Genomic DNA, 23,828 nt, shown 5'->3' with positions numbered 1-23,828 from the left:
CTATGAAAAATAATATGCAAATACGGATATTGGATATAAATGAGTAAACCCCTAATGGATCATTAATACCGTGCCTTTTTGCTGTGAATTCCGTTTTTCCTGAAACTCTAGTCACAAAGGTGTAATATCAAAAGCTGCAAAGTGTTTCTTGTCACCTTCTCGAGTGGAGAAAGAGATTAAAAAACTTCCGCTATTATGAATATAGGGATGCAATGATGAAATAAGTCATCATACCAGCCCATTCATTAAGACATTGTCATGATCTGTTTTCTATTTTATATAGCCCTATAACACGAAAGTTCCAAATTGACAAAAAGTCAATTTATGCATTTGCTCAAAATATCACGTTTATATCATAAACCATAAAGATGGAATTTTATATTACAAAGGAAGTGAGTGAAGATTATTTTATGGAGTAACCCATGATCGGATACACGCGTGCTGAGTTCAGATCAGCTAATGCCCAATTTATGATCAAATCAACTGGGTTGTGAGTGATGTTTTTACAACCACTTCCAAGATAATATTTTCTACAAAGAATTATATTTCATAAATTCTATTAAGGGCAAATATTCTTATGTTTATGCCCTCATATAAAAGTCGAAGGCTGACAAGTACAAATTTAAAATGTAACGTTTTTACTGCATATGTATTACAAAGAAATACGATATATAATTCTTTCATAATTTTAAAATCAGAACATTTTGAAACATACTGTTCAAGCAAGATTGTTTTTTCTTTCTTTCAAGCCAGAAAATTAAAGCAGTCAGCTATGGCAAATGAACCACATTGGCTTTTATTCCATGTTCTTAAGTTCTATTCATGCGAGATTCATGCAGAGTAAAATCATAATAAAACATGTAAAACCGTAGTTAGGATTCGCGATAACATTGTACGCATGTCTGTGAAAAGGATTACAACAAGCAATATACACTGGAACAACAGAACAAAAACAGTTGTGGTAAAAGTTATCCTTTGAACAAGGAGATATTGCACGACCCAAAAAAGTCATATTATTTTTATAGACCAATAATGGCGGATGAATTTTGAGAATTTGTTCCTTTGTCTTTTGCAACTTAACTTAAACTTTAAAAAAAAAATTAAATGAACACTCACTTTTTCTAACAATTTTTAAAACATTATACCGGTGCCATAATATAGATGCTTGGTAAATTGGAAAGGTTCAAACTGTATATATGAGAATAACATTTTATAAATTTATTGCGTCCAAACCGTGTTTTCTTCTTCTCTCATTTGCCTTAAATAAGATGAAAGTCAAGAAGAGTTTCCTTTTATATGTCACAATGGTCACAATATATTATTACAAGATTCGCATATAAAAAATAAATACTTGTTTTTCTTAACATGGATTTTCCAAAGTTATTAAGCACTTACTAACCATTCATCTTTTGTTTGAGTTCATATTTTTTGTAATAATTGCATGCTATACTCAAAAATGAAAAAAAGGGCTAAACCATCAGTGGCCGTATGAATCTTAATTGTATTTAGATATAATTACATTAGATGTAAGTTTCATTATAATACGTTATTCTGATTGGCTAACATGTAATTCCGTAAACAATTGCATCAGACAATAACATTTATCATGCATGATGACACGAGGTCCCACAAAAAAGTGCACAGGTGAATTAAATAAAGCTGGATATAAATCGTGTTTTCATGATTTTAGCTTAAAAAATGTAATTATAAGTATTGAATACTTCTTTTTGAAACTTTATAGGGTTGTAAAAGCGTTGGCCGTGCGTACATTTTTAGAATGAAGCGCTTCCGCGCTTCATACAAAATGTACTTCGGTCAACGCTTTTACCACCCAATAAATTTACAAAAAGAAGCATTCAATTCTTAAATAAAATTTCCCGTTGTTAGTTTTCGTTCCGTGCATGATGGCTACATGTAAAAATTTAGGCCTTCTTTCCTTTCCTTGTTACGGACCGTGTTACAGACACATACTTTTCTAAATTTGTTCGATATGCGCGTGTTCGGATTATCTGAATTCCCAGACTGCAACGGACGCAATGTTTCTTTTAATAATAACAAAAAATAAATAGCAACAGAAATATATGTAAAAGTCAGTATAAGCATTTAAAACATTGCATCATATAGCACAGCTCAATGGGTTTATCAAGACATATTATTTCAATTGAGGGAATTTTTTTGAACAAAACTGCTAATTCATCTTATAATTATAACGCAAACAACTTCATTTTTATATTTCTCAATTTGTAGATCATTTTGTCTGTGTTCTTTTCTTTTTTTCCCGGTTGATATCAATTGCGCTTACTTATATTTTGACAGAATCTACTTTGTTTCTTAAATTGTTATCTGTATTGAAATTCATTAGGCATAACAAATGAACGTTCTGTCATAATCAGTCGTTGCTGTGTAAAACTTCAACGAAGGAGTACTGCCCTGTACGATTTCTATATATTACATATACAATTACGTTGGTCTAGTGTTCAGCCACTGCACATAATCGATTTACGGACTTTTTCTGCATTGCTGTACCTCTTAGTTGTTTTGTGTTTTATGGTTTGTTCAGTTAGTTATTTGTTGTAGATTGCAGATAAGTGTCGGGTAATTTATTTGTACTTTGGCCTCTCCATCCTCTATTCATGGTCGTTGGATTTTTGCTTCCATGACGTTTTCCTCACAACTTTGAATTTATAGAGCGTAGTCGCGGCCAGTTATGATGAGTATTAAACAGGTATAATTGAATATGTCACGTATAATTGATAAATATGTGACAACATTACAGCGAAAATAGGCGAAAACATTCGCAATCATTAAAAATGTAACCTGTTTTAATGTGATAAATTTTTTGTTGTTGTTATATCATCAATATTGAAGACCGCTTTGAACTAATTTGTTGTTGAATTTGAATATGAGGAATATGTGTTTGGGTCCGGCTTAAAATCGAAACTATAGAAGAGTGTGATTGTTTATGCATTTTTTTGTCAAGATGAAAGACTTCATTCAAGGCTCAAACTGATGTGTTATATATAATTAGAATCTGTCTGTTCTGTATTTGCGCATCAATTCATTGTTAAAGATTGAATACCTTGAAACATCCAGTATTCAAGAACCATTTATCGAGACAACATAACCCTAGTTTCCATGGTCGATGTTCTCTCTGACATCATTGACCATCAGCACTTTGGGGTCAGACGTTTCTTGATAGAGGATGGCCTTTTTATTTCCTTGGAAGATTCACCCTTGATCGGGTCGGATCAGCGTAAAGCTGAAGCAGTATCTAGCCTTTATTAGATTTATATTTAATATGGCACTATAAAACTACTACAGATCCGATGTCTTCTGATTGGTAATGGATTTGATACGACGGTTGGGGCGCATGAAGGATATATGTTTTAAACATTTTATTCTTAACTGCTACTGAAATAATAATTAAGCAATTTTCTACAGTAATCAGTTCGATATTTTCCAATTGAACCAATTTTGTTGAACTGATAAGTTTATGCTTCTTTTGAATAAAATGTCAAAATTTTCCCTTTGGAGTCTTCAGCTAAGATGATTTTGTCAACTAATTTTTATGACAATGTTTGTACAGTACGGTAATGTTCATTTCAAAATTCCATCAGAAAATCCGGATGTCATATAAATTTGCAATATTGCCTTGTTTTATGGATACATCTTGTCTCCCATGAATATAAATAAGTGTTTGTTTGACCTCACAGGTTCTCTGATATCCTAAGATGACAAACCAAAAGAAACTAACAGTGATCAGTTCTATTCAAGATCTAGTCTAAAATGTAATTGTCTTCTTAAAAGTTACAATAGTTTAAATTAATATAATCAAAATTGTGTAAGTGTCTCTGTTACTTATTAAAAAAATATCAGTGAAATGTGTTCCCATGATCAATGGCTTAGATCGTTTGACATCGCAGATTGGTGCATGTTAGCTTTACAAATTTAACAACGAGTTTTGTTAAAAACTAACAAAGCGTATTATTTTTGTATTTTCTTAATTCATCCGTTATGTGTTTTGGTAATATGGCACACACTCTTCAAAGACAAAAGCATTAGTTTCATGCGGTTGAGGAATTATTAAAATTGCGTGCACGTAATGCTGCACCGATGACATGGCATCTTTGCACGAATATCGATTTTCACGCGTGCTGCGAGCGATTGCATTATATTGTGAATTCATTTTGTTATTAAGGCAAGTGTTACAAACCGCGGGAGACTGAAAATGTTTGTTAAATCTAAAGACTTCATTTCATTGGAGAAGAAGATTTGATATCCGGGAAATCAAATAGATCAGTCAAACATTAACGACGAAGCAGCCATTTGTGGTTGTTGCAATTGTATTTTGGATACATTTGCGGTTGTCGTTATTGTAATGTAATAATGCACGACAAGACAAACGAAAATCATTTGTGGTTTCAGAACTAGAATGTTTTCTGGTATGAGAAGCAAACGAACTACTCATTATTTTTTTTTATATAGAATATAAAGTTTAAAAAAAATATTTGTTCCTCTCCATTATTAAGTCTCTAATAAAACAATCAATCAGGAACAAAGGGCTAATATAGAATCGATTTTCAATTGGGTTATATCTTTGAGGTTTATTGCAAATATTCTCAAATTTATAAATTTTGATACAAGTGAAAGATGACCACTGAATTAATTTTATATTCAGAGTTTAATTTAGTAAAAAATATTTTGTATGTACAGTAATTATTCTGTGCTAAAATTACTGAACTTGTCATTCAAATGATATATATATATATACCAAACAATTCTAGCATACCATTTTAAAAAGTACTGTACGTTTTCGGTTTTGATTATAAAATTTATAGAAGAAAGAAAAAGATCAACTTATAAATGTGATGCTCACGGTAGGTTAATAGTAATAATGCTACCGCTAAAACATACCGTATTAGTATTAATGCTTTTAGAAACTTGGGATTTCAATGCTAAAAATAAATAAGAATAATTTGATACTAATTTCTTGTACTCATTTTAATAACAGAATGAATGTGAAGATGAACGAATTTTTGACGTAATAAATAATTCCACATTGTAAATGAAATAGTGAAACAGTATTATACCGATTTAAGTCCTTACAAAGTAACAACGGAGGAAGAGAAAAAAACAACTGAGCAAGGCATATTAGTTAAGCAGACGTATTGCAAATTAATTTGCATTTATAATAAATATAGAAAAAAAAACAGACTTTATAATGTTGGAAAAAATTAACTTATATATGTATTCTCACTCTATCTTCAAATATTTTGCTACGTGCGGGAAAATATACCCTCACACAATAATTAAAAAAAAATATGTGAATATGCATCAGTGTGCCAAATGTTCCAAATATTTGATTAAGACTTTTTTCTTCGAATTTCGATTCAATGTTGTGTATTTCAGTTCTGTACTCCTTATTCCTTACTTTATAGAACGGTCATAATTATAAATGCAATTCATAACGTTAACACGTGCTAATTTATTTTCAAAAATGCAATTATATATTTCAAAACAATAAACCAAGACTCGATTTGTTTATTGAAGAAGTAAAGATTTCCACATTATTATTATGATTATTTAGGACTGTAACAGCACAAAATCGCCTAAGAATAAGATTTATGCTGTTGGACACTTTGTAAAACAGCTGAATACATTTGTCTGTTCATCAGCAGTGAGATAATGTAAGGCAGAAGATTTACTGTAATTAATTACTTTAAAGATCAGCTGGAATTTCCGTTACGTCATTGAAATTTATAATAAAAAATTTGAGACAAGCAGATGTCTTTGTTTTAATTCGAGTTCAACATTTTTGACCGAAAAAGGAAACAATAAAAAGGAGAGGTCACGAAATGATATACCCGATAAGATTAAACAATAAAGTGTGAATAAATCTTTACAAAGTACGATGACGTTCTATACAAAAATACAGACAAAGTTTAGTTTTTGTTTAATCGTTTGACAAAGATTCTTTGTTTTAAATTTAAACCTCGGAGATAAATGGTCTGTAAAAGCCATATGATATGTCATGGGACATAATTTTTAATTTTAAATTAGATAAAGACTATTGAATATTTTACAAAGGTGTTTGCAAAAAGATTGAATTTAGAGATAAGTGTTGTAAGGTCTAACTTAGGGCTTCTACACCGAGCCAAATTACACCCTAGCATAAATAAGAAGTTATTCTGATGTTGAATTTGAACCTCTTACTAAATGAAAAGGATTTGAGGTGTTGAAAATTTACTTGAGCTTAAATTAACTTTCTCAAAATAGTTGGATTTCGATCTATTTTCTGCGAATCTGTTTATAAACTTATTGGGATTTTGTATGCCATCTCAAAATGTTTATGTATATGGTATTCCGACGTAGGTGTCATGCACTTTGACAACGATATCACTTTTTTTTAATATTGAATTTGAACTATTGTTTTCGTCTTTATTTGTTATATATGTATTTTCAACTGTTTGTTGAATGTATTTCAACTGTATATATATTGATTTATAGAACGGTCAGCTCTCGTACACTCATTGGAATATTCGCTATAAGTGTAATTATGCTGTTCATGAAACTGGTTAAGCTAAATGTTAAATAGTATCACTTTTAATGAATTGATTGATCATATATAAGGAAAACTATATTTATTACTGAATGCCTGCTAAACGCCTTTACCAGAAACGCCCCCTATTATAAGCTATAGATACATGGGAGGATATAACCAAAAGATACCTTATTAATATACAATAACATTTACACCTTTATACAGTTATAGTTTGATATTCTAAGACTGCTAGTATTTGTCGTATAAGCGGAGTTAATCGCTGTCACTCCATTCCTTATTGCATCAATATAAACGATAACATTATTGACTCTGCATTGATATGGTATGGAACGGTACGAACTCTGGAAGTACACAGTTTTCGTGTATAATATAAAGCATCACTATTCTATTATTATATTAATGTACATTTGAATAAGTAATCATCCTGTATCTTTGATTTGTCCAAAAATGTTATATACTTATTATTTTATACTTTACAGTTTAGGAGGGATATATTTTTTTACACACACACCTCCCTCTTTCTTTCTTAAATCTATATTAAGTATTAATTATTTCGTATTTATCATTGACAGACCTAACAGTTAATTTAATTATAGCTAGTATGTCAACTATCCATTTTAAGAGTTCAACTTTACCTTTTTCTTACTTTTCTATATAAAATGAAGACTAATTTATAATTGAAACCATTGTTTTATTTTGTAGAATAGCAGTAATGAATAGAATGTTATCAAACTTGTGTATTTTTATATTTCATTTACCATTGTTCTGAAAAAGATAATTTTGCCAATTATGACTACACTGACTGTTTTATAAAATATTGCTTCATTTTATATTTGGTGTACGTTTATTCAAATTTAATAGATCATTTGTATTCCGTGATTATAATTTTGCTATGCTTTTATTTGTTTTACGGACTAACAGTTTTGAACGATATCCAGTAGTTTTGTTTCAATGTGAAAAAATCTCGTTCTGTATGTTAAACAACTTTTGAATATGCTTTCAAATGTATTATTAAAAATTTCCTTTTTCAATAATATACCATTTTGTTTACTTTAATGAATATGTAGCGTATTACCTAAGATATTTTACTATAAGGTCAAACCTAGCTCTAAAAAATCTATTCCAATTAAAACTATGATTCGAAAGGCTTCAAAGACGCCTTATTTTTTTATTCGAATATTTGTTCCTTATTAAGCTTCTTTTTTTTATAAAGAATAATTACAATACTCAAATAAAGTTACAAAAAGAGTAATTATTCATATATACATTTTTTTATTTATCAAAATATGTTCGGTCAGGTTTAAATTGACCAAATCAATTAAAGAGATAATCTCTGCATTTTAATATTAAAAAATTCAATCTGAATTTTCAATTCTTTTAATTTTGTAACATGATTCGGTTTATAGAAAAGAAATCCAAAAAGTACATCAGTTGATATTTATGCCACAGATGTAAGACAAAGGTGTGATTGCGACTGCTAAAATAAGATTTTCTTGTGACAATTTGTATGTTGTCTGGTTTTTACGTGGGTATATAGATACTTTTTGTATTTCAACATAAAACACGTTGTGAAAATCTTTTATATTATCTCAGTCATGCTTGCAAATGTTAAGCCCGGGGTCTGTATGTGCATAAATTCTATTCAAAACCAGTGACATTTGGTAATTTGATATAGTTTAAATGCAGACGAAACGAATACTTGGGGTATATCAACTGCATCGAATAGGTTCTTTGTAAAACACATTTTTTATTAGAAAAGGTCAATACATATTAGTTTAAATTCATCAAATCTCCTCCTTGTATTGAGAAAAATTAAACTATACAAAACAGAAATTATTTTTATAAACGACCAACAATCAAAAATGGGAACACACTAACACTTATTAATACCATATGCATACTATGTATTTATAAGGTATTGTATGATAATGTAAAAATATTCTTATCGTCTGCCCTAGGTCAAACAATGTCAAGAGTCGGGTCTTGATCTTAAGTGAATCGTTGCACATAAAGTAAATTTAGATAAATAGGTGATACGAATCGACATTGCACACTTTATAAAATAAATAGAAGTAAAAACTTATTATTCAATACATACTTCCTGTCGTTTCATTTAATCTTTACCTCAGAATAGTATTAAAATTATATTATGCAATTTGTGCAGCAGTTTGCAGTGCTGGCTAGGTTAATACACTGAGCGAGTCAGGTCATGACCTCATTTGAGGCAATGTTACGCAAACATATCAGACGCAGTCTCGATGAAATTCAAGTAAATAACCCGAACGGAAAGGTCATACATACAGCTTTATAAAATATTACAAATTCTTCTTATTTTATTTATTAACCTACTAGTTTGCTACAAACATAATTAAATAAATGTGACAGCGAACGACAAAACTAAATTAATTAAGATTTGTAACATTGGTTTTGTTTATAGAATATGTCATCTCATGTCTCGGTTCTAGCAGACGACACAAGTATGTGCAGTTGGTAGTATGTTGGATAATATTATTCAATAACAATCTGACTCGTCGTCTTTCTCGTGTCGATAATCATTTTCCCTCCTCCTAAACCTATACGGATTGGACCAAAAACATTGATGACCTAGGGCAGATTACGAGTCGCTGAAAGTGTGCGCAGGAATACGTGATTGATTATTGACAGTCGAGCTGTGTATAATAAATGAAGCGATCGACCAATAGGAGAAGCAGTTGAAGTGCATCGGTTATGCCCTCCGTGGTTGAGGGCTTTGACCAAACGACAGCAATGTGTCACTCACTAATATATTTCATGAACCTAAATGACACCACACTCCTTATATGGAACACAACCATTGAAAATCTTTAGTTTTAATGCTAGTGTCAGAGTTCAAACCATACGGAGTACTCCTCTAGGCCACCCACTCCATACAAGAGAAGAGATCGCGATTACTCCGCGTTCAAGTCACTAAGTGTTTCAATATCTGTACACTTTTAGACTCTGATTATATTTACGATCCGACACATGCCAAAAGGTTGCTTCCTGGACTATAGAACAAATAATGATAATATTTGGAGTACCAAGGAAATTCTTTAGAGGATAACACTACTTTATAATAAAGAAGTTGGAAATGACATACTCTTATAAAAGTTATAGTGTACCATTAGTAACATCTTGTGTGACATAACCTTTGACTTACATTGCACATTCTAATTTTAAACTATAAATGCAACGCAGTGTTTAGTAATGGCGTTGAACGGAACACCTCCACATGTTGTGACTGCTTGGCCAAGGGATCCAACTGAAGACATGGGTCCAACGACTCCAACGGCAGCTCAGACTCCAGTCCAATCGGTGCCAGCAGTTCCATCAGCAATTGTGGAATCATCAGCGTCAGTGACCCAGTCTGGACCTCCGGCACCCCAGACGCAACAAACGACCCCGAATGGTTCTATGTCGCTCACAAACGGATCTACAAATGGTTCATCAACACCAGAAAATAAGCAACAGCAAATAGAATGTGTTGTTTGTGGTGACAAAAGTTCGGGAAAACATTATGGACAATTTACTTGTGAAGGATGCAAAAGTTTTTTCAAACGATCCGTTCGGAGAAATTTGAACTATACTTGTAGAGGAAGTCGGAACTGTCCTATTGACCAACACCATCGAAACCAGTGTCAGTATTGTCGTCTGAAAAAATGTCTGAAGTCCGGAATGAGGAGGGAAGGTAGGTGCCGTTCGACATCCGACCCAGTCTACTACTCAGTTATCCCTTACAACAACCAGCCTGGCGCAATTTATTCAAAAGGTTAAAATCATTGTTTTCTCATATTTTCACTTTTAGAATTTAAATTTTTATTTTATTTTACTTTTTGTAAATTTAGTTATTTATCTTAAAAAAGGAATATGTATTATTTAAGAAATAATATATATTCCTTAAGATGAACTACAAAAATCTTTTGAATATTTTTCTAAATTTTATTTTCTCTTTTAAAATTTTGAATTTGATCAGAAGGAAGTAACTAAATGATCTTTGCACATTTCCAGTGTCGGTGTCCTTGATATCGCAAAGTCCAGAGATAAACAAAATTTCCTTTATCTTCTTTTATTATAATAAATGTTCTGTCTGTATAAGGATAACTGTTTAAATGTTTTTGTTTGATGGTCAGAGTTTTTGTCCCTGTCATATTCATGTTCTTTATGTGTGAATAACTTTTACATTATGAAAATCGGGCATTATTTACATTTTTATTGTCTAATTTAACATTTATTTCACATTTGCCTCATTTACCTCTAATTATCAATAACCAGTCTTCCGTCACACCACCTCTTTTTTAACACTTGCCATTAAAATACATCAATAATTTTTATCTAAAAAAATTACCATATAATGATTTATTAGATTTCATTTAAAAGTTTTGCACCAGTTTTGTCAAATGTTGTCATAGTTATGCAATAGCCAGACGAGGTTTATTTACATTTGTATAAGTTTTATAATACATTTTATTTAAATATCGCTATTGACATTTTTTCGTCTGAGTGCGTGACGTTGTGACCTTTAATCGTTAATCTCGACCCAGACAAACCGAAAGCAGGTGTTTCCCAATACCTTTTTTCACAAGTATTGACACATATCTTTCTACCAATATGCAACATTTGCTACGACATTCTTGAAAAAAACTTATCTTTACAACATTTTCTTTGTCTTATATATTAGAATTGATTATTTTTTATCTGAAACCACCTAACCTATAATTTAATACACACCAACCTTAGGTGACCTCAACCCTAACTTTTCAATGTGGTTATACTTTTACATGTTAATTTTGACAAGTTCTATATAGTACATGTGCATGTATATATCTGCAGTGTGTATTTGCCATGAGTCAGACCTATATTAACCTTTCGAAGATCTTTTCAGGATCATTGATCGTTCATGTAACAGTTGCACATCTATGTACTTTATATTTAAATTATCGACATTTTGAGGGATTTAGATGTCACATATTTCACATACATATGTGTATCTACGTGTTTACACATCGAGACAAAATAAAAAAACCTGTACATATAAATAAAACAAATAAGGAATCTTATAAACTAAACAATCTAAGTAGTTATTTAACCAAGCCAGACAATTAACCATATCCTATTTTTTTCAGCTGTCCAAAGAGGACGAATACCCCCAACCCAGCATCCTTTCCCTGGACAAATGGGATATGAGAATGGCTTTCCATTAAATGGACATACGTACCTTTCAAGCTTTATTTCTATGCTATTGAGAGCAGAACCCTATCCTACGTCTCGGTATGGCCAATGTATGCAACCCAACAATATAATGGGAATTGAGAATATTTGTGAACTTGCAGCCAGACTGCTTTTCAGTGCAGTAGAGTGGGCTCGCAATATTCCATTTTTTCCCGACTTGCAGATTACAGATCAAGTAGCTCTACTCCGTCTAAGTTGGAGCGAACTATTTGTATTAAATGCGGCACAGTGCTCTATGCCTTTGCACGTGGCACCGTTGTTAGCCGCAGCAGGACTTCATGCCAGTCCTATGGCTGCAGATAGAGTTGTAGCTTTCATGGACCACATAAGAATCTTTCAAGAGCAAGTGGAAAAATTAAAAGCCCTACACGTTGATTCAGCCGAGTACAGCTGTTTGAAAGCAATAGTCCTTTTTAGTTCAGGTAAGAATAACACTTTCACAATTTTTTAACATATATCTTTATTCATGTTTATTGTGTGTAATGTGATGGTCAAAAACGTGTAATTGTTTCAGTTGTTTTTTAATTTCATCATTCAAGGTTTGTTTGAAATAATAAAAGATAGAAAAGATAAAATGATAAAGACATTTAGTATCATATTATACCAAAATGAAATATAACATTTCTAGAGAGACAAGTTGAATGAATAAAACTATGGCACTTCATTAATTAACGTTAACATGTAGACCACTAAAGTTAATGGTCTATGGTCAGTGAGGTGATTCAGACAAATTAACGTTAACCTGTAGACCACTAAAGTTAATGGTCTATGGTCAGTGAGGTGATTCAGACAATTTTTCGTCAAGTCTAAATACAGATTTTTCTCTGCCCTGATATGTGACAAAACTAATTCGTTACATTAAAAAAGAAATCGTGTTTGACCTTTATAAATATTTAACAGATGGGACTTATATTGATAAAAAATACTAACATTCTAATATAAATATACTGATTTAAAGAACGCTATCTCAGCCTAATTTCTGACTTTTCTATTAATGTAGTGTAACGTTTCTTCTGATAACAAATTTATTTTTAATTAATGAGTAATTTGATTTAGTTATGTGAACTGATGTTCGTCTTTTGGTCGTTTTAAATATGGTGCTGTTATTTTCGATTTGAGGTTTTTGATTTCTTTGTTAGTAACTATTGTCTTTTGTGAATTTGTATGACAATAATGTTAAATACATGCATTTTTTAAAGTATAATTTTTATGAAATTTTAGATCGAAAACCTGAGTCAGTTCCGTCCCAAAGGCACTCTATGAATGGTTACAGTGAGTATTTTCATTGTTTTTACTATTGTAGTTTTTCAATAGAACTAGCTGTTCGAATATAGATAGTTGAACTAAACATATTCGGTTATAAATAATAGAGTATATTTGTTTCAATCTTTGTGTCATTGTAACCTTCATCTAACATGTTATATTGTAGATTTTAGGTCTAATAATTAAATTATAAGAGCATCTCATTTAAAAACAAATATGAAGAATGGAAGCTGTTCTAAAAGTTAATATTAATTAACAGATATTGTTCAATAAAAAGTATAAAAAAATAATCAAAGAATATTAAACTTTGCCTTATGAATTTTAATGGATCTGCAACACGGCTTGGTTAAAAAAAGGCAACGGTTGTAAACCGCTGGTAATTTTTTTTTACATAAATTCTCATAGATGTATTGTTTTACATGAAGGGATTTGAAACGGTTGTCTTTGGAAAACTGTTCGTTAATTGTATAGATATAGAAACAAATTTAAGCACTAATGTATTTACTCTTGTTTTGTTTGTTGTGGAAACATATATTTAACGATGAAATGGACAATGATATAAAATTTTAGGAAATTTTCAATAATTAGAAAAGAAATGAAGATGTCATAGTAAATTATATACTTCTCTGCAGAATGTATTTTACTATTTATTGAACAGTTCCTGTAGATCTAATAAGAAAATTTAAAATCTGCTACATGCCATGGAAATTTTAAATTTATTTGTGTCTAAAAAGTTTTCATAATGACATTTTTTAATAGAATATTGTTTCTATTTCATGAAGAGAGCCTTTTACAAAATAAACTTTCTAAATGTATATTACTGATGTGTTGGGGATGCATATGCTGCACTAAAATGTTTGATAATTAGAATTTAGATTCATTTACTGTTGCACAAATGAGCAAAACTATTAATTGAAAAAAGACAAATATTCAATTGATAAAATCGAAATGAAAGTCTGATTGATATAAATGTTCCCACGGTTTTTAACCATGACAATCATAGCATGTTAACAGGAGCATGGTTTCCGATGTAGCTCGCGTTATCTCCACAATTTAGTGTTAGTTATCTGATAAAACAAAGCACATTTTTTATTGTCTGATAACAGATAAAAAAAATTAACCAACAGACAGTTTATATTTGTTTTAATGCATGAAAAAAGTAAAATCACAGAAATACTGAGCTCCGAGGAAAATTCAAAAAGATATATTGTTAAATATCGACACTTTACTCAATCTCTGATGAAAAGTTTTATATTTTAATTAAAAAATCAGTATATAAACTCATCTAAATTACCAGGTTTAACATTTTGTAAGCAAATAACATAAAAGTCTTATATTTATTAATTCATTATCTTCACTCCACTCTTTCTTTTTCAACTAATATTTAACGAAATAAATAAACATTGAAAGTCAGCGATTCAATATACTGACCAGAAATGAGACATCAAAGCCCCTAATTACTGTAAAATAGAATTATTACTATAAAATGAAGAATGATTTGGAAAAATCTGTTTTTATGTCTTTTACTATTAAGAGGACAACAGATTTACAAGTAGAAATCAAAGTCATCTCAGATTCCTCAGACAACCCCTTGATCATCGATGATTTTGAATGACACATGAAGATTTTATTTAATTTGGATTTTCTCGGTACATTTCATGGCTGTCCGTCAATTAGAATGACCATTAAATGGACTGGCAATGGGCTGTGACCAATAGATTCTGAATCAATCTTAATAAATTACAGGTTATAAATGTCAGTGTTCATTTCACTTTATTTCAAAAGATTCAATTTAGTTTCATATATAGTATCTCAATTATCATTTACCAATTGTGTATTGTTTGAAATAATTCTACAAATATTTGATTTGAAAAGCAATTCTTCCGTTCAGTAATTCTTCCGTTTGATATCGATGAATTTGTGTTTTGGAATATCATATAAGGATAATAAAACACATAAGAAGTCTTTCAGTTTCTAATACTTTTGTCGACGGTCATCAAGAAATTTGAACCGGTCAAATTGAAACAATTCAGTGATGGGTTCTACTGTTATAGAAGCTCGGCGTTTTCAACAAAACAACTATCAATCTATAATTGATTTATTCAACATTTATTATAAACATATATACATGTTTCTCTAACCAAATGTACAAACGAATATTAATAACAAAATGTACGTACGAATGTAGTACACATAATATGTAAACGTTGATTACTTAATATTGAGGAGTTTAAAATTACAAAGGAATATTATAATAGATTGACAGTGTGTTTGAAAGAAATTTTTAGTAAGCAGAACTGAAATTAGTAGACATAATGAATTCTCAGGCGACGTTTTAGTTAGGCACTGATTTTTTAAGCAATGTGCAATGTTTATAGTTTCATACACATAGTGCAAATTGCTCTGAGGCACATCTGACTGTTTGGCATAGGTCCAGATATGCAACTAAAATACATCTCTTCTTGACGATTACGTGAGCGATGTTATGTCAGAGTTGAACTGTTGACAAGGAAGAATGGTGCACTTAAGGTCAAGATGGCAGAGAACCTTCCTCCTTTAACTTCATAAGCAGCTACCATATGTTAAACTTATATAATTACCTAAACAAATTTCTTTTTAGTCTGTGTAATATTTCACACATGAAAAGACTTTCTATGAATGAAAACATTTGTTACTTGTGAATCCACCTTGAAGATCAAGGCAGACTTTGTATTTTGTAAATCTATGCCGCTCTTTGTTTGAAAGTAGGTATAAATAAATTGTTGACAAATTACTACAGTTTACTAAATATAAGTTGTTTAATGTAAAATAGTTTTCATCACCTTCTTTCTATGTCCAACTGTGAGCTGTCAGATAGATTTTCGGGTTAAATATTTGTATTACTAAACATATGTAATGTTTTTCTTGACGGGATAAATATTCGGCAGGGAGTGCTTGAAACTGCAGTAATTGCGCCAACATTAAAATATCTTTTATAATGCAGACATCTGACTGCACATTTAGATATGTGTTTATGCAGTTTTTGAAGTGTTAAATAGGTCGACAATTTAAACATGGAGATAAGTTTTTGTGTGTGTAAAATAAGGTTCCAACGGGTTAGATGTTTATTTAATTCAAATATTATCAGTTCGTTTAAAACTTGATCTAAAAATAAAATTTTATAGAATTATATTAAGCACATATCAAATAATATCATGTGCATAACTTTCAAAATAAAGATTTTAAATAAGAGACAATACATATAGAAGGAAACATTCTAATATGCAAAGTTGTTTTGTAAAAATGTCTTATAATTTGAGTTGAATAGTTTCAATGAACAGGAAATAAATCGTCTAAATACAAAGATTAGACTATATTACAACGAACATGCTGTTTTAATTTTTGTGTATTTCTTGTACGTGTGCATTGAAGTTACAACCAAGTCGTACAAAATGTAAATTGTCTCATCATAGATACCGGGATTAACATTTTGTATTTAAGCATGACGTCAAACTATATTTAAAATTTAAACAATAGGCCAATAAGTTGGTCAAAGTGTAAAATTATCTTTAACCAGGAAGATGAAACGAGAAGAAAATGTTTAACGAATTTGTAAAATAATGTTATACCGCTAATCAGAATGAAAGTAAAATATTGATACATTTTAAAAATGTAACATTCCTTTGAAGAAAACTAGGAAGGACTTTTATGTATGTTTGAATTTGAATTTCTATAAAGAATTTCAATATATCCTTATTTTTTTTTTTACAAAACTAATCAAATGTCCCAAAATCTTCCCCTTTTCAGTCCTGGTAGACCCACAGAAGTTGAACCCTTTTCAGTAATTCATTAGGAAGTATACAACATTTGTTAACGTACAATCAGCAACTCCTGGAACCATCTCGTAGATGTGATGTTTCATATAAAAAAGGAAAAGAAAAGAGACACCCAAAACCTCACCAATCATAGACAAACGTTCACTTTATCAATAAGCATACACATGAACTGATCAATTATCTTTAAAACTTTTTGAAATATTCAACAATAATTTAATAAATAATGAAATAATTTTCCTCATAGCAAGAATTACTCCTTCAATTCTCTCCTGAGCAACCCTGTTCAAATTAGTTTTTTTATTCACAAGTGTACTGGTTCGGATAATCACAATAACACTAATATTTCATGCTTTTCAAGTTTTAATTAAAGATCATAGTTTTAACAGCAAAATGGCGAAGTTTTAAATATTATCTCGGGAAATTATCCTAAACGTCTGTGAAATGAGTTGTAAAGGCATAAAACCACAATATGAACAAAGAAAACAAAATCATTAAAATAAAGTATCATTTTGTTCCATGTAGAACTAATTCTAGTTGACACGACTACAATTGATAACTTTACACCAATACACATCCGAGTCTTTTTTAATAAAGCAAAAATCAATATCCTTTCACGTCTCTCTGAATAAGATGCACTATACGATAGATGACAAGAATTTTATTATATTCTTTTTATGAAATAGAAAATGTAAATATTGCTGACTTTTTAAAGGAAGAGCAATCATGTTTATTTTATAGCACACTATGATTTTTGTCAATGCACCTATTTCTATTAATATCAAAGTTGTTACAAAAATACCGAACTTTTAAGTCAAATTCAAAAAGGTTGAAGTCCATGCGATCTGACTAAATCAAACGTTGGACTATAGGAAACGATGGAACAAACTAAAAACAACTGTCATATGTCTGAATATATTTAAATGTGATCTAGTCAGTAATTAAAAACCCCAACCCAAATTATGATGTATGCGTGGATCTGGTTTGAAACGAACATGATGTTAGAGTTATACAGATCCAATGCATTTACAACGTATTGACAATAGGTTAACCCAGTTTTTAGATTTCAAATGCTTGATTCAAACAATATATTCATTATTCACATTTTTAAAGTAAAATATATCATTATATGTACATTTTAAATACTTAGTAGGAATATTGGGAATTAATAACATATGTACCGAACTCTAAGGAAATCAATGTTAGTACGATATAAAAATTCATTAAAAGTTCCGAATCTATTGGTGTCAATAAAAGGAAAGTGAGTGTTGGTTATATTTCCCCCCCCCCCGAAAAACTGAGCTTTAGTATATCTGTTATCATAATTTTCCTTGTATTTATATACTATTTGACCTATCACTTAGACTTTCCACATTTTATAAAGTATTTATACAATATTTATACATAATGTCAATAATTTAATATAGTTAGGTTCCCTTTCATCCCTTGATATGTTTTCTAGACATTAGCTAAAGCTCTTAAAGGTACATTAACATGCAACACATGCTGCATACATAATAATAAAACGAAAATTAAAACGGACCTTTTTGTGCAACTTTAGCATAAAACGCTCATCCATCCTTACCTTAACCAGTGCTAAATGAATTGCATTGATTCAAACATAAAATTAATAGCGTCATTAAACAGTAATCATAGAAAAACTTGATCAAAGCTTGGTTCAAGTTTAATGTTAAAAGGTATTATAAGAAGGTCATGTTTGGTATTATTTTTCCGTCAGTTTTGATTGATCATTTGTTGCCTAAGCGATCGATCCCGACCCTAGCTTCCTCGGAAAAGAAATATTTTACAATTTAGTGACAATGTTTAGCGAGTGGTTATGATACGCAATGCCAGCTATTATCGGATTATCGGGGAACGGTTACAGAGTCAACGGTACAAATTGCATCACAATATAAAAGATAAGAACTCCACAAAGGGAGTTAATTACTTGATTTATCACTAACACTATTTACGGAAGTTGTTCTTGTAACGGCAGGATTAACTAAACAATCAGGTGCGCGGATCGACAGGGCCATTATACATTGTGCAATCGGATCGTGTGTCAAAATGGCACTGTTCGTTTGTCGTTCAATTTTCTCTAAAAGTCGCTTAAATTTATTTATTGATAATTAAACTAATCAATTGTCAATTCCTTGTATTTGATTGCTTATGAAGCATTGATTGAAATACAAGACAAAGCGTAATGAAAAACGACAAAGTTTAAAAGGAATTAATGTTTCATGTTGACGGAAAATGGAGAGTCAAGATGTGCTTGTCGGTATAGTACAGTAACACGCTGTTAAACTTAATTATAATCAAGTAAATGTTATGTATATTTGGAGGGAACACTACTTATTGAGTACACAGTCATGTAATTAACAGTAAAATTATTTTGTAAAACAGGTCAAATCATTGATCATAAGTAATGCAGGACTTGCATTCAGCTGTGATCACAAAACAAACCTTTAATCTTACTGTTTAGTCTTTAGTAGAAACAACGTTCTGACTTTCATCTGCTCCACAAGGAAGCAACATTAATGAAATTGCCCATGACTCGCCCCAAAGGCAGGCCACCACATGGGTATTAAATGGCGGCTGATCTTTTTCACAAAAGTTTCCACCTCGTTAATTCTGAAGTAATGTTATGCTTACAAAGATCAGATTTAAATTCAAAAGAATATTGTTCACAGATGCGTCCCGGGTCACGCCTTCTGCTTTTCAAAATATGCACCCCGTGCCCAGACTGATAATTTTAACATAAACTGATAACACATACAGGCTTGAATATTTAATAAGAAGGGTGTTTCGCCTATAAACCTTAATTGCTAGTTAAATAAAAACTATCAATGCAGACAAATAGAAATGTCAGTCTATATATATCATATATTACGAATTTAAAATCATATCTCATTTCACGATTGTATATAGTTAAGAATAAAATCTGTGATGTCTGCAGTGTGTCGTTATTATATATAATTAAATGAACCGTTTACAATATATGAACAATCAATCGTAAAAACTGGTTTCATAATATTCAAATCTATTCCATAATCTAAGCTATTAAGGAGAAATATATGACTCCATGTGTAATCATTTTACCTTTAAGGTCGACACTGCACAAAAGTACTTGTTTATTTTATACCGGATGTCATGGCAGAGCAAAACGTATTGAGAAAACACAATGTTTTTTTGACAAATGTTTTTTATTGAAATATATATACATTTAAAAAAAAAAGACAACGATTATCAAAAAAAGCATATGCTAATGAAAAAATACATGAGCTATCACATTAAAACAAATAAAAAAAAACAATAGAAAAAAAAAGAAAAAAGAAAAAGAAAAAAAGAATAAGGTGATGCATACTATTTTGACATCATATCGAATAAACATTGTATTATAGCAGCTCTCACAGGTTTGGAATAGTTTGGAATTTCTAAGTTAGTTCCAATATTATGTCGATGTATTACCCAATGATCTGATATAAATATAATGCATATAATTATAAATAAATAGCTTCACTTTATTGAGGTTTGTATATTTATGACGTTGTTTATTTTTCAGATACCTGCGGACTAACTGATATGAACCACGTTGACAGTATTCAAGAGAAATCACAGTGTGCCCTAGAGGAATATGTACGGAGTCAGTACCCAAACCAACCAACAAGATTTGGTAAACTACTCCTCCGACTTCCGTCTCTAAGGACTGTCAGTTCACAAGTAATTGAGCAGTTATTTTTTGTTAGATTAGTTGGGAAGACACCAATAGAGACATTAATCAGAGACATGCTTTTAAGTGGAGGCTCATTCAACTGGCCATATATGCCACTACAATGACTATAAAAGATTGATATGTTGTTGATTGTGAACCATGGATGTACGATTGTCAAGGTTACATTTTGCCCTCTACAATTTTATTTTTACACATAATAGAAAGGCTATAAATTTTATCAGAATTGAACATCTATATATATTTTGAATGTATATTCTTGGAGCTAAGGCAAATGTCCGTAAATATTCTCAAGAAGTTAAATAAAAAAAAACACATTTATTCTCAAAAAATATTGTATTTACATGGTTCAGAATAGCAACAAGTAAAAACTCAACCTAGTCTTTCTGTCAAACGAAATGTTGTTACAAATTTTGAGTTGTTGATTAATATAATCTTTTTTTTAAGTTCAACATACTTTAGATTATTGATGATTTTTTTTTGGTTTTGTATAAGATAATATTGTGTTGTTTTACATTAATGCATAATGAAGAACTTTATTCCAAATACGCATATATAAGGCATATTGGTTGCTAACGTGGACTTCAATGATGGCAACCTAGGAGAAATGGGCAGCAAACGTGCTTCCTAATAATTGCTTTTGTTTACTAGCAGTATCCATTTGCAGAAAGATAATTTGTTTTGCTATATCATTTATTTTGTTTGAATATCATTTTATATTTACCTTTTAGTGCTATCATAATAACATTATTTAACCGAGAACTACACACAAGTTCTAAAATCTGAGTGTTAACATTGCAGGGCAGCTTACAAACAATGTAAACCGTTGCAAAATGCATATTCATTTTTACAAAGCATTGTAATCATTCATTTATACATTTAGGTTGTAAACCAGAGTCTAATTGGTTGAAATGCAGATTAAATTTATCCATATCAAATATGGTTCCTTATAGTTAAAGTGTTTTGACACATTGTTACTAGAATAGCTACAAAATTTTAAATATAAGGCAAATGTTTATAATTCACAATATAAAGTGACTTATATAAATAAGTCCACTAGAAATTATTATTCTTCAACTAACACAGTTCACTCTATTTAAAAATCATGTGAATCTTTTGTATAAGTGGAAGTATTATGTTTAAATTTATCTGCATTTTAAACAAGCTAGAATCAAAAGACTGTTTGGATCGTAGTCAATTCCAGGTTAGTGTGTTGCGATGCAGTCACCCCAGTCATTTATAGTGTTGTAGATATTTTCTTTGCGGCAAAAATATGAGACGAGAAATTAAACAAGCCGTGTTTTGTATTCATGTATGTCTTTGTGTTTTGTTTTGTTATTTTTGGTTCAAAACCAGTTTTTTATTTGTACATTTACTCAGTAAACAGTTTAAGAGGAGTATGTTAGTGTTTACTTAGTGAACATATTGTACACAGTCACTATAGAGAGGAATTAAAAGTTGCTCTGACAAGGTAGTTTTAAACATGCATTCCAAGAACTTATATATAAAAAGAACAGCTCTAAGCTGTTGAAGTTGTGTTCACCAGATAAGATTAAACCAAAGTGGTTATCTCCCTTGTTTAGGCAATGACTATGTTACGTGTTTTGCTATATGTGACATTATTGTCAAGTGTTGTGTAGGTGTCTCAGACACCACAATTTATCCATTGCTTAAAATTTAATTAAAGTGTTGTAAACATATATATGTTTTATTGTTTTTCTCTTCTTGTATGGCTAGCTTCATTTGTTTGATTAACTAAAAAGTTATGATGTCGACTTTTCAAAATAAAAATCACAACTAACTCCTCATTACTGAGCTATCACAAAGACGTTGCTCTACTAAGTAATCGTTTTCTATAATGGTGTAACTGAAGTATATTAAAGCATCTCGACAAACTATACCACACAATTAGCATATCGGACAGGTGTACATGTATATGACACAGTTTATGAATACAAATCGTCAAACATACTAATGCTTAACGATACCAAATACCCATATGCAGTCTTTAACGCAATGGTAAAGGCGATACCGTTATAACCATTTGTAAAAAATTATAAAAAATCAAATAAGATGCATACAAATGCATGATTATTGCAGCACCATACGCTTAAAAAAATGTATTTAAATGTGACCACCAACTCTGAAAAAACGATGATTAAATGTGGAAATCTAATTAAACAACGAAACATCTATCTTCCAATCATGATGGACCTTCACTAGCAGAACATTATACAGAGGATTAAAAAATTACACAAATAACATTTAATTTGATGTTTTGGTTTGAATTTTGATCATTAAGATGCATCTCTTGAGAAACCAATAGAGATCCTTAGAGAAAAGATGTGGTCACTAAACCACAAACCACAACACAATGCATGCTAACACAATTCATTTGTAGCTGAGTAATTGTGATCGTGTTAAGAAAACACTTAAAAAGGAGGAGATGAAAAGTCAATAATACATTTATGTCGGAAATCGTTTCAAAGGAGACAAAAAATGACAATGTTTAAAATATTATTCATAATTAGAATATGCATGTCTTCATTAGCACAGATATTTCCGTGGAAGTATGGTGTTCACTCAGAATACTAATTGGGTTATTATCTATTTTTAGATATGTAAATTTACATTAACGAAACAAATTATTTTTGATTTGCGTAAAGTGTTTTCATTTTCCATTCAGTATTGGCTAATAATCCATAAAAAATGGGTCTCCATTTGGTCAGAGATTAGTTTTTTTGAAGGACAGATGGGCAGTTTTTTTGTTCCATGGAAATCCATAGTTTATACAAAATGACACTTAATTATTCAATTTTCTTTCAACTTCTTTATTTACAAGTTATAATTGGTTAGCTTAAGTTATAAAAATAACTTGATCTTTTGTGTTTTATCTGAGGAGAACAGAAGGAAAGGTTAAAGACTTTTGAAATTGTACAATATTAAAGTCTTAAGTGTATTCATATCTTGTCTTCAAGAACAATGAATTTCTGATAAAATTCCTAAATTAGAAAAGTCCATGTAAGACGAGAATTATTGAAACTTTGGCTTGCATTTAAGATTAAAAGGGAAATATTAAAAGTTGAAAATCCTCCATGTATGTTAAATAACTCTAAAAGCAAAAGATAATACATTAAAATTCTGAAACTTTGTGGGAGGTTAATATTTTGCATTATAAATGAGTGCTTTGAATACAGCAAATTCAGCATTAATA

At 30.5% G+C, this 23,828-nt stretch overlaps 1 protein-coding gene across 2 annotated transcripts; it reads left to right on the top strand.

Moving 5' to 3' along the window:
• Positions 1-9,291: 9,291 nt before the first annotated feature.
• On the top strand, positions 9,292-22,314 carry LOC134714910 (nuclear receptor subfamily 2 group F member 1-A-like). Of its 2 annotated transcripts, none has more exons than XM_063576608.1 (4): positions 9,292-10,349; positions 11,704-12,231; positions 13,031-13,081; positions 20,447-22,314. In XM_063576608.1, the coding sequence occupies exons 1-4, from the start codon at positions 9,788-9,790 to the stop codon at positions 20,719-20,721; spliced, it is 1,416 nt and encodes a 471-aa protein (XP_063432678.1). In that variant the 5' UTR covers positions 9,292-9,787; the 3' UTR covers positions 20,722-22,314. The 2 variants fall into 2 exon arrangements, with proteins under 2 accessions (XP_063432678.1, XP_063432679.1); XM_063576609.1 differs by having other exon boundaries at positions 9,299-10,268.
• The last annotated feature ends 1,514 nt before the right edge of the window (positions 22,315-23,828 follow it).

The sequence above is a fragment of the Mytilus trossulus genome, chromosome 4 (genome assembly GCF_036588685.1).
Source record: "Mytilus trossulus isolate FHL-02 chromosome 4, PNRI_Mtr1.1.1.hap1, whole genome shotgun sequence".
Lineage (NCBI taxonomy): Eukaryota > Metazoa > Mollusca > Bivalvia > Mytilida > Mytilidae > Mytilus > Mytilus trossulus.
The sequence above is the reverse complement of the archived record's forward strand: the minus strand, read 5'-3'. Positions and strand labels throughout refer to the sequence as shown.

Bases quoted from the DNA above. Each gene is read 5' to 3' on its own strand.
- LOC134714910 (XM_063576608.1), top strand. From the start codon at position 9,788: ATGGCGTTGAACGGAACACCTCCACATGTTGTGACTGCTTGGCCAAGG. The intron at 10,350-11,703 runs GTTAAAATCATT...TATTTTTTTCAG, and splicing joins TGGCGCAATTTATTCAAAAG to CTGTCCAAAGAGGACGAATA. The intron at 13,082-20,446 runs GTGAGTATTTTC...TTTATTTTTCAG, and splicing joins GCACTCTATGAATGGTTACA to ATACCTGCGGACTAACTGAT.